Source organism: Pseudonaja textilis, chromosome 2 (genome assembly GCF_049901715.1).
Source record: "Pseudonaja textilis isolate UNSWEBS1 chromosome 2, rPseTex1.2, whole genome shotgun sequence".
NCBI lineage: Eukaryota > Metazoa > Chordata > Lepidosauria > Squamata > Elapidae > Pseudonaja > Pseudonaja textilis.
The window spans coordinates 253633417-253645868 of NC_141991.1; the positions used below are offsets into that span (position 1 = coordinate 253633417).

A 12452-nucleotide genomic window follows, 5' to 3' on the forward strand; every position below is an offset into this window, starting at 1 on the left:
CCTTTAATGCCTCCAATTTCATCCCACTGTTCGATTGTTCTCAGCTGGAGATTAAACTCTTTCCAAAATAGTCTCCAAAAGAAAGAATTACAGTCCAAACTCTGAGAACAGATAATGGAGAAATAAAATAAAAAAAACGCACTGAAGGAATTTCCATGACAGACCAGGATAATTAATTACAAACTTCAAGAAGATAACAAGGCACAGTCCATTGGAAGAATGCCAACCAAGATAAACCTCAGCCAGAAATAAAACACGCTTTGCTTCTACCAATGCTGTGTTTTAAACGCCCTGCCTATATACTATTCCCCCCATCTGCAGCCAGTGAGGGGGATCATGGCCGCTTCCTCTCCCATAAGCCACATTATTCCCTTCTCCATTTCTCCCTGCATGTCCTAGGATGAAGAGGGGATGGGCTGGGTCTTCCTCTGACTCTGCCCTTCCCCAGCCTCCTCCACAACCTCCAGAGCCACACTTCCACTCCCTGTCAGCTGTTCCTCCTCTCCCTCAGAGTCAGTTTCCAACAGGAGCATGACAGTTAGTTACATAGTCATTAAGATGAATCTGGCTTCCCCGTGAACCTTGCTTGCCAGAAGGTTGCAAAAGGAGAATTATGTGACCGTGGGACACTGCAAATTCAGTTGCCAAGTGTCTGAATGGTGATCACTTCACTCTGGGGTTTTTGCAACAGTCATAAGCGAAAATGGTAATATCTCACTTTTCTGTAACTTTGAATGGTCACTAAATGAACTGTCATAAGTTAAGGACTCCCGGTAATGTAAGTTGTCTTAAGGAATTATTAGGCTTCCCTTACTCTAATACAGTGTGTTTCTCAGGAAGTTTAAGATATGTGGACTTCAGTTTCCAGAATTCTCCAGTTGATGTACTGTATTGGGACGGTATTGAACTGTGATGACCTGGGGCACGGCACAAAAGCAACAAAGTCACAAAAGTGGGTAAAGTCCCTTTAATACCTCCAGCTTCACCCCCAATGTCCAGGTATCATCAGCTGGAGAAAAAACTCTCCCAAGAACAGCTTTTAAAGGGAAGAAATTCAGTCGGAACCCAAAGTATATATAGATTATAAATAACAACCAACACAAACCATGCTGAAGCAATTAACGAGATAGGGCAGGATAAGGAATTGCAGACTTCAAAAGATAACGAAAGACATACAGTTGGAAGGATGCCAGAACCCAGATAAGACTTGACAAACAAAGATAATTCACGCTTTGTTTCCAGCAAGGTGTTGTGCGCAAACGCCCTTTTTAAATCCTGTTTTCTCAGCTGCAGCTAATGAAGGGAATCAGGGCCCTTTTCTCCCCCATAACCCATGTTGCTCCTTTCTCTGTTCCTCCCTGCATGCCCTAGGATGAAGAAGGAGTGGACATGGGTCTTCCTCTGACTGCCCAGCCGGCCTGTGCCCTTCCCCAGTTTCTTCCACAGCCACCAGAGCCACACTCCCACTCCCTGTCAGCTGTTCGACCTCCCCCTCGGAATCAGATTCCAATAGGGGCATGCCATGAACATTTGGGCTGTGATATATATTGGCTTTTGGGTCTTTTTAAAGGCTTTAAAAAAAAAACCAGCTACTTATAAAGCACTATATTAGAAATATATCTCATGGACTTGATTATTTTGGTTGAAATGGTTGAATTGGTATATTTCAAATTACTGTCTCTTCCAGACATGTTCATCCATAAACTCCTTCCATCCCATTTCTGCTTTGAAATTACATTTAAATACGCAAAAAAAAGTCTGTTTTAGGCCAGAAGATGCATTTCTAAATGGGTTTTGATACTTGTGTTAACCAGGAAAAGAAAATGCATTAGAAGTTTAAGAGAGTGGAAACGCTCATGGATAATTAAATTCTACTTAAACGTTAGTCTGAGAAATAATTATCGGTTTCAGATTTGAATTTTTAGTGGTAAAATTCCTCCAGCATCCATTTTAAAAAACATCAAAATGTAACCCACACTATCAATTTACCCCGAAAGTCCCCATTCCTTAACAAAAAATCTGCAATCTGATTGATTCTAAATGATCCAGGAAATTAAAGCGAGTGTCACGTCTCAGTTCGTCTTAAGGACTAGTATCTCGATCAACAATGTCTTAAGACATTCAGAAAATTCTTTTTTTCTTTCTCTCTCAGTCTCTCTCTCTCTTTAATATTTTATTAAATTTTATTCTATGTTAAAATAGAAATAGAAATAAAAATTAAGCAAATTAAAGAAGATAGAAAGGTAGAAAGGTAGAAAGAGAAAGGAAAAAGAAAGAAAGAAAGAAAGAAAGAAAGAAAGAAAGAAAGAAAGAAAGAAAGAAAGAAAGAAAGAAAGGGAAGGAAGAGAAAGGAAGGAAGGCAGGAAGGCAGGAAGAAAGGAAGGAAGGAAGGAAGGAAGGAAGGAAGGAAGAAAGAAAGAAAGAAAGAAAGAAAGAAAGAAAGAAAGAAAGAAAGAAAGAAAGAAAGAATAGTGATTTCTGTTTTCAGTGCAATAGGATGCATACACAAAAATTCCTGCTTCAATTTTGCTTTGCTTTTCTAAATATTTCAAGCCATTTCTAACACCACAAAGTCACACGATCTCAAAACCTAAACCCCAAATTTTTGAGACAAAACTAGATAGATTCTTCTCTTTATGTTAGAACATGAATATAAATTTACAAATTTTCTTTCAAGCTCTTTATCCATCAAACCCAAAAGGAAAACCACTGCTTTTCCTTTTATGCAGTTAGTCCTCAACTTACAACCAGAGTTGATCCCCAAATTTATGTTGCTAAGTGAGCCGTTTGTTCAGCAGGGGTGCGATTCAAATTTCTCAACAACCAGTCGTGTGGGCATGGCCTAAATTGTGGGTGTGGCTTGGTGGTCATGTGACTGGCTGGGCGTGGCTTGTCTGTAAATATTGTAAATATATATGTAAAGATTGATTTTTTTATTTTTTAAAAAAGAGCATCTTTTATCTAAAATCAGGCAAAGCAGGCAGGCAGATTGAGCTGCTCACAGAATCACAGCTTCATTCAGAGATCTATCTTTCTGCAATCTGCTGCCTGAGTCTGGAAAATACAAGCTTCAATCCTAAGGAAGGTTCAGCTCTGCTCTCAGGCCACTTCTCCTTCCACCAACCCCCTTTATTTTTACTTGTATTTTTCTTACATGTATCCATGTATTCATAACTATGTTTTTACTTATACCTATTACCTTGTAAGCAATTGACAAAGCAAATAAAATAAAATAAATACCACGCCTGACTGGGCCTCAGGGAAGCCTCCTGGGTGTCTGTCTGTCTGTCTATCTATCTATCTATCTATCTATCTATCTATCTATCTATCTATCTATCTATCTGTCATCTATCATCTACCTATCTCTCTCTCTCCCCTGCCTGTATTTATTTTAAGCACCCTTTGAACAAGATAAAAAAAAATCTATTTTCTCTCTTATCATAAGATTTTCTAATTTTTACCCCTGCATTTCAGCTGGTGGCTTAGCCTGGCCTTGCAAATGCACATAATGCATTTAACAGACTAAAGAATAATGCATTTAACAGACTAAAGAATAATGCACAATATAATGAAGAATAATGCATTTAACAGACTAAAGAATAAGACATTTAACAGGATAAAGAATAAGGAATTTGACAGACTAAAGAATATAAAGAATAATACATTTAACAGCCTAAAGAATAAGACATTTAACCAGTTAAATAATAATGCTTTTGACAAAATAAAGAATAATGCATTTGACAGACTAAGGAATAACAAATTTAACAGACTACAGAATAATGCATTTAACACATTAAAGAATAATGCATTTAACAGACTAAAGAATAATGCATTTAACAGTCTATAGAATAATGCATTTAACAGACTAAAGAATAGTCTTACACAAGGTCATTCTGCTGTTTATCCTCCAATTTTATTGTCCCATCTGGCATGGAATGCAGCTGTTGATCAGAATCCAGAACTTTTTAATTTTAAAGAGAATAGCAAAGCAGTCTCAAAACACACCGGGCTGTTTTTGTAGTTCAGGAAGATGCCCCTCTTGTGATCATGTCGACTTTCAACTCTAATCCCTGTTTCTGTAACAGGAAGTAGATATGACCAGCTGTCCATCTCAGTTACTATACGCAACTGTCTTGGCAAATATAACTGTGCAATGCTCTTGAGCACAATCATATGAAGAACGGTTGCAGGAATTGGGTATGTCCAGTCTGGAGAAAAGAAGGACTGGGGGTGACATGTTAGCAGTCTTCCAGTATTTGAGGGGTTGCCACAAAGAAGAGAGGGGTCAACTTATTTTCCAAAGAACCCGAAGGCAGGAGAGGAAGCAATGGTTGGAAACTAATCAAGGAAAGAAGCAATCTGGCATTAAGGAGAAATTTCCTGACTATTAGAACAATTAATCAGTGGAACAGCTTGCCATGAGAAGTTGTGGGTACTCCATCACTGGAGGTTTTGGAAGAAGAGACTGGACAGCTGCTTGTCTGAAATGGTATAGGGTTTCCTACTTGAACCATGGGTTGGACTAGAAGACCTCCAAGGTCTCTTCCACATCTGTTCTGATCAACATGATTAACATTAACTATCTGAGATCAGTCATAGCTAGAACATAACAGGGTTGGGAAGGACCTTGCAGGTGTTCTAATCCAACACCCCACCCAAGTCATCTTAGTCAAAAGGTGGTGTAATCTTGATCTCTTTAAAGAACAGAGAAAGAATTCTTTGTTGGAAAACTGGGCCTAAATTAATCCTGGAACATTTTCAACCACTTTAAGAGGGAAATAGTGAGCACACGGAATAGCTGTGTGTAGAATCCACATGAGAGAGTTATAGATGTGTTTTGTGATTTGTTTTTAGCTCACTTTCATGCCTGAGGTGGGACTAGAACTCACCATCTCCTGGTGAGTGGCCCAGTCACCCAGCATTTTTTGTGCCAAAGGTGGAAACTAGAACTCACCTCTCCTGGTGATTGGGCCAAAGTCACCCAGCTGATTCTCATGCGTAAAGAGGGACCAGAACTCACCATCTCCCTGAGATTGGCTCAAAGTCGTCCAGTGGCTTGTGTGCCTAAGCTGGAACTACAAATCACCTTTCCTGGTCATTGGCCCAAAGATAATCCAGTGGCTTTTCTGCCTAATGCGGGATTAGAACTCACTTTTCCTGGTGATTAGATCAAAGTCATCCAGCCAGCTTGATTGGCTAAATTGGGACTTGAACTTACATATTTTTTTTTCCTATCTAGTCTGGTGCCTTAACCACCCTAGCTAACAAATTCCTCATTTCCTTCTTGAAATGATTATTTTTAGATTTCCAGTCTAACCTACCACGTTGGAATCCCTTTCCCATTTCCAAATACTTCTCACGCCCTGATTCCCAATTTTGCTTTTGAGATGAAATTAGATTGTCCAAGGTAAGAAGATACGTCCTCCATATCTCCTTTGATCTTTAGGATCCCAATTCTTTGATGTCTGAGGACGCAGAGGGAAATCTTCTTCCTTTGTCTGGCTTTCAGGAGCTTGAATTGCCTTTTTGTTGTAACGTTGGCCATGCTTTCCCCATCCATTACATTCAGCAAGTGACAGGTGCAAAGATGGACAAGCCACACTCAATGTTAGACTCAAAGGGAACCCAGGAAATAACTCGCTGCCAATATTAATGGGGGACTTTCTCTGCCTCCTGGGAGAGAAAGATGGAAGGAGGCTCCCTGATCTCCAGACCAGGAGGCAACCAAATCTGTTGACTGGATTCGTGTTAGCACCTTCATTAGCACCCCGGAGAACGTATCTCCCACCTGACCAGTCCAGGTTGAAGGCATGAAATGATGGAATTGTTTAGTTGCTGGATGTTTCATCACCAAACTAGGTAACATCATCAGTAGAACTTCAATTTAAGTGTCTTGTTTCAGCTCTCTTCTGCTTTTGTAGGTGCAGGGGTTGGACTAGATGACTTAAAAGGTCCCAACTCTGTTATTCTGTTAAGGTCTTATGTGGTCAGTTGGTCAAGTTGGCCTTTCTCTTTCTTCCTCTTTCTCTTTATTTTTCTCTTTCTCTTTTTCTATCTCTCCCTCTCTGTATCTCTCTCTCTCTTTTTTTTCTCTCTTTCTTTCTCTTTCTGTCTCCCTCTCTCCCTCCCCCCACCTCTCTTTTAATCCAGCTAGTCTACAACTCCGGCTTATGAGCTGTTCAATGTTTGATTTTTTATTATTATTTTTTAAATCTCCCCAAAGTTACCTTGGCAACTCATACGTTAGCCAAGCTGACAGATTTATGACAGTTCCATATATAAATATTTATATTCTGCGGCAGTGCAATTTTTAAGGGCAGCCTAATTCTCCAACGAGGCTTCTACACATCCTTACTCAAAGATTCATGCTCAAAATCAGATCATACAAGGAGGAGGAAGAGAGATCCAACAACTGGACAGTCACTTGTCCAAAGTGGTATGTAGGATCTCCTGCTTGGGCAGAAGGGCTGGGCTAGATGACCTCCAAGGTCCCTTCCAGCTCTTTCCTGATTCTGATTCTGATTTATACTTCTGTTGGAGCAGAGGGGGGAGAGATCCCCTCCTCTAAAATTGCTTTTTCGACATATTATCCAACGAACACAGCGTGATTTATTCGGTCTGACCTCACTTGTCCAGCCTCTAGGTCGCAGCCAGGGATGTTATCATGGAGAGAAAACTGATTATAAAAATCCTCGACTTACGATTGTAATTGTGCCCAAAATTTCTGTTGTTAAGTGTGACACTTCTTAGGCGAGTTTGACCCCATTCTATGACTTTTCCTGCCCTGGTTGTTAAGTGGACCACCAATGTTGATAAGTTGGTAATCTGGTTATTAAGGGAATCTGGCTTTGCTTGTCAGAAGGTAACAAAGAGGATCATGTGACCCTGGGACACAGCAACAGTCATAAACTTGAACCAGTTGCCAAGCGTTGATGCTTCGCAACTGGTTTGTATTTGTGCAAATTTTCATATTTATGTGAATTTTCATATTTATATGAATTTTGATCACATGATGACTTGATGTTATATTTATGTGACTTTTAATATTTAGATGACTTTTCGTATTGTGCGAATTTTCATATTTATGTGAATTTTAATCACATGAGCACATGATTTCATATTTGTGAATTTTCATATTGATGTGAATTTTCATTATGTGAATTTTGCTCACATGATCACGTGATTTTTGTATTTGTGAATTTTCATATTTTGTTGAATTTTCATATTTAGATGAATTTTGATCACATGATGATATGATTTTTTATTTATGTGTTGTCATATTTAGATGAATTTTCACATTTGGATGAATTTTCATATTTATGTGAATTTTTATATTTATGTGAATTTTCATATTTATGTGAATTTTAATCACATGATCACGTGATTTCATATTTGTGAATTTTCATATTTATGTGAATTTTCATTATGTGAATTTGGATCACATGACCATAGCAATGCTATGCTGCAAAGGTTATAACTGAAAAACGGTCATAAGTCACATTTTACAGTGCCTGTGTAAATTCAAATGGTCACTAAGTGAACTAAGTCAAGGACTATCTTATACCTTCCTGATTATGTTTTTAAGATCCTTGAGTCTGCAAAAGAGATGAGACAAGAGTAAAGGCCATCATTTTTTTTATTTTATTTTTTAATTTCTTTTGCAAAACGGCTCAGTGGCTGGATTATCCATTGTCAGCCAAGGTTCAAGAGGTGAAACTCTGTACCATAACATAACCAAGTAGACTGTATTTCAGGCAGGAGACTGGGGTAGTGGGGTCCTTGGTGGTCTCTGAGCTGGGTATTTTTTTTCTGGCAGTTATTTCATTACCCAAGCTGGTAGACTGATGATGTTACCTTGTTGGGTAATGAAACATTGGCCAGAAAACAATCAAGCTCAGAGAGCGCCAAGGAGGAGATAGATGGATGGATGGATGGATGGATAGATGGATGGATGGATGGATAGATAGATAGATAGATAGATAGATAGATAGATAGATAGATAGATAGAAAGGCAGACAATAGCTAGCTAGATAGCTTGATAGCTAGATAGCTAGACAGACAGACAGGCAGACAGACATGATGGCTGGCTGGCTGGCTGGCTGGCTGGCTGGCTGGCTGGCTGGCCGGCTGGCTGGCTGGATGGATGGATGGATGGATGGATGGATGGATGGACGGACGGATAGACAGACAGACAGACAGACAGATGGACGGACAGACTGGATGGATGGATGGATGGGAAGATAGATAGATAGATAGATAGATAGATAGATAGATAGATAGATAGATAGATAGATAGATAGATAGATAGATAGATAGACAGACAGACAGACAGACAGCTACTGGTTCGGGCAAACCCGTAGCTAATTTTATGGTCGTTTTATGGTCAGTTCGGTGAGCCGGCAAATCCCACCGTTGCCTGATCAGTGTAGGAAAGACCTGTCTAGTTGTCCTCTGAGATGTATGATGATGAGCATGGGGAGAAAAGGACCACAGATCTTCTTCTCCATTTTCTCCATGTTGAGTATCTAAATTCTCCTCGTTTCTGATGCCCTCCGAGGACAGATGTCCGTGCCGAGTGCCTGCCTGGACAGTTCCCCCGATGAGGTCAGTGCTTTTATTGTCTGGCAGAAGAGCTGGAGAGGATCCAAGTCCAAACGGGAGGCAGGAGGGGTCGCGGATATGTAAAAGACGAGAGCAATTTATTCATTCCCCTCCAGAGCTTCCAAGTTGCTTTCTCAGCAGTCATTAACCCAAAGCATGTTGGTAAAAGTCCATGACCCACAACTACTTCCCCGCTTTCCTCCTTCTGTTTGCAAAGGCTAAGTGTAAAATCAATTGTTCCTAATTTTGGCCAGGCAGTTTTTAAAGTTAAAAATACACGTATTGAGCAGACAAGATAAATTCTCCCTTTCTACAACAGCAAGCTTGGTAGTTCCATTTAGCTAACCTCCCTCCCTCTCCCTATCTATTTTATTTATTTATTTGATTTGTCAATCCCTTACAAGATAATAGGTATAAGTATATACATAGTTAAGAATACATGGATATATATAAGAAAAATAAAATAAACAATAGGACAGGGATGGTAGGCACATTGGTGCGCTTATGCATGCCCCCTACAGACCTCTTAGGAAAGGGGTGAGGTCAATAGTAGACAATCTAAGGTGAAAGTGTTTGTGGTTTGGGGAAGAAACCACCGAGTCAGGTAGAGGATTCCAGACAATGACCCCTCTGTGGCTGAAGTCGTATTTCCTGCAATCAAGTTTGGTGCGGTTAACCTTGAGTTTGTATCTATTGTGTGCTCTTGTGTGGTTATGGTTGAAGCTGAAGTATTCATTGACAGGTAGGACATTGCAATGTATGATTTTATATACCATACTTAGATCAGATCGAAGGCGGCGTAATTCTAGGTTTTCTAGGTCTAGAATTTCAAGTCTGGTGGCATAAGGTATTCTGCAACAAGTAGAGGAGTGGAGAACTCTTCTTGTGAAATATTTCTGGACTTTCTCAACTGTGTTAATATCAGATACGTAATGTGGGTTCCAGACTGATGAGCTGTATTCGAGTATTGGTCTAGCAAATGTTTTGTATGCTCTAGTTAGTAGTGTGATATTACCAGAGAAAAAGCTACGTAGGATTAGGTTAACAAGTCTTAATGCCTTTTTGGCTATGTAGTTACAATGGGCTCTAGCACTTAGATCTCTCTTTCTTCTTTCTCTTTCTTTCTCTTTCTCTGTATATCTCTCTTTCTCTCTTTTTCTTTCTTTCTCTTCCTTTTTCTTTCTTTATCTATTTCTTTCTTTCTCTTTCTCTGTATATCTCTCTTTCTCTCTTTTTCTTTCTTTCTCTTCCTTTTTCTTTCTTTATCTATTTCTTTCTTTCTCTTTCTCTTTTTCTTTCTCTCTCTATTTCTTTTTATCTCATTCTTTTTCTGTCTCTGTATCTGTCACTCTTTCTTCCTGTTTCTCTCTTTTTCTTCCACTTTCTCCCTCTTTCTTTCTCTCCCTCTCTTTCTTCCCCTTTCCCCTTTTCTCTTTCTTTCTCTCTTTCTCTCTCTTTCTCTCTCTCTGTATATCTCTTTGTCTCTCTTTCTTCCTCTTTCTCTTTCTTCCTCTTTCTCTCTCCTTTTCTCTTTTTCTTTCTCTCTTGTTCTCTCTTTGTGTCTCTTCTCTCTTTTTCCTTTCTCTTTTTGTCTCTTGTGTGTCTCTGTCTCTCTTTTCTCTTTCTTTCTCTTCCTCTTCCTCTTCTCTTTTTCTCTTCTCTCTGTCTCTCTCTCTCTTTTTTTCTCTTCTTCCTCTTTCTCTTCTCTTTTTCTCTTCTCTCTGTCTCTCTCTGTCTCTCTTTTTCTCTTCTTCCTCTTTCTCTCTCTTTCTCTCTCTTTCTCTTTCTTTGTCTCTGCCTCCCTCTGTCTGGGCAAACTCTGCAAGATAGTGGAGAACAAAAGGACCTGGCATACAGGTAGTCTTCTACTTACAACTGTTCATTTAGTGACCATTCAAAGTTACAATGGCATTGAAAAAGGTGACTTCTGACCATTTGTCACACTTAATGTCCATTGCAGCCTCCACATGGTCAGGTAGAGATGCTTGGCAACTGACTCACATTTATGATGGTTGCAGTGTCCTGGGGTCTCTGACATGATCCCCATCCTGAGAAACAAAGTCAACAAGGAAGTCAGATTCACTTAAGAACTCTCTGACCAATTTAACTGCAAGTCATTCAACAACGGTGGCAAGAAAGTTCGTAAAATGAGGCAAAGCTCAGGGTCAGCTATACCTTGTAATTATGAATCGAGGACTTACCTGTATTATGGTCCAATGAGCCGGAGATGACTTAGCAACTGAACAATGACAATAACGGTGATCATCATGAACAATTCATTGCAAGACAATTTAACCATTCTATTTCAGGATTTAAAATCAATAAAAATTAACAATGACAATGGCCATTTTGTGGATTTGTGAGGCGATCGTATCTCCTGCCATAAGTAGCAAACTCTGTTGATACGCACCTCCTCAAACAATTGGAACCAGAGGTGGTATTCAGCAGGTTCTGACCAGTTCTGGAGAATTGGTAGCAGAAATTTTGAGTAGTTCAGAGAACCAGCAGATACCACCTCTGACTGGCCCTGACCCCATCTCTTCTCTGCCTCCCATTGTGTCCCAGCTGATCGGCTGGGTCTTCTTTTGTTGCCCTGCACAGGAGAATGGAGCTGGAAAGCAGGTTAGTGGGGTAAGGAGGGAATGGGATTTTGCAGTAACCTTCCCCTAGGAGTGGGGAGGGAATGGGAATTTTATAGTATCCTTCCCAGAGGTGGTATTCAGCAGGTTCTGACCAGTTCTGGAGAACCGGTAGCAGAAATTTTGAGTAGTTCAGAGAATCGGCAAATACCACCTCTGACTGGAGATTTTACAGTATCCTTCCCTGCCACACCCACCAAGCCATGTCCACAGAACCAGTAGTAAAAGAAACTGAATCCCATCACTGGTTGGAACCGACTTGCCCCTTCCCCAGATATTCCACTTGATTTGAACAAAAATACACATTTATTTTAGAGCTACAAGCCTTGCACGACTGGAAACGCCCTTCAGATTTGAAAGGAAATGCATGTAGACACGTTTGCTTAAATTTGCTTTTCCACATGGGGTTTCCTTGTGGATTTTTGCGTGTTTGTGTGTGTGTGTGTGTGGAGAAAAACAAATCAAAGAGACACTCTGAGAAGTGAAGTTCAAAATATTTGTTTTCTTCTTGCACAAAGGACGTTTGAAAGAGGGATGGGAAAAGCAATTTGACCGTTAATTTGGCTTTTTTTTCCCGTTCCTCTTACCATTGGCAACATTGCCATGGGTGGGTAGTAACCCAGGATGTGGGGTGGGGGTTTCTATCCCTCAGCCCCTCTCTTTGGCAAAGGAATGTTGGTGTGTGTGTATGTGGGTGAGTTTGCAAGCATGGGTCGCAGTCATCCTCCAGAAGAAGGCACAGAAGTGAGGACAGTCCTGGAGGAATTTCCTGTAACTCGATAATGGATTTTGCTTGTTCTTGGCCTCGGCTATAAAATGTCTTGCAAAAAGGGGACGTCCCTAATGCTTCCTCTTCTTGAATTAATGGTGATTGGAGCAAGCATAGCTCCCCCTGTTACGTAAGGGTGGGGGAATAAAAGGAAAATCCCACTCACATGAGATGGAAACATGACTAAAGGGCCCATGCGTGCGTGTATTTTTTCCTCCTCCTTCTCTTTCACCATCTGTCTCCTTCTCCTTTTCTGTCTCCATCTCCTTCTCTAACTCCTTCTGCTTCTCCTCCTCCTTCTACTTCCCTGTTCCCTTCTTCTTTTCTAACTCCTTCTGCTTCTCCTTCTGTCTCCTGCTCCTCTGTCTCCTTAAACCTCTTCTCTCCTTTCTTCTCCTTCTCTCGCTCCTTCTCCATCTTCTTAACCTTCTCCTTGTCCTCCT

General features: G+C 40.3%; 2 protein-coding genes across 21 annotated transcripts in view; one reads left to right on the forward strand and one right to left on the reverse strand.

Moving 5' to 3' along the window:
- CELF4 (CUGBP Elav-like family member 4) overlaps positions 1-12452 on the forward strand; it is an 801906-nt gene that overhangs the window by 330877 nt on the left and 458577 nt on the right. The window lies entirely within an intron of this gene.
- LOC148127457 (uncharacterized) overlaps positions 1-12452 on the reverse strand; it is a 163506-nt gene that overhangs the window by 73801 nt on the left and 77253 nt on the right. Inside the window, exon 3 of the mRNA XM_087928646.1 lies at positions 8113-8294. Within this exon, the coding sequence (XP_087784772.1) occupies positions 8113-8294 (182 nt within the window). The remainder of the gene's footprint in view (positions 1-8112; positions 8295-12452) is intronic.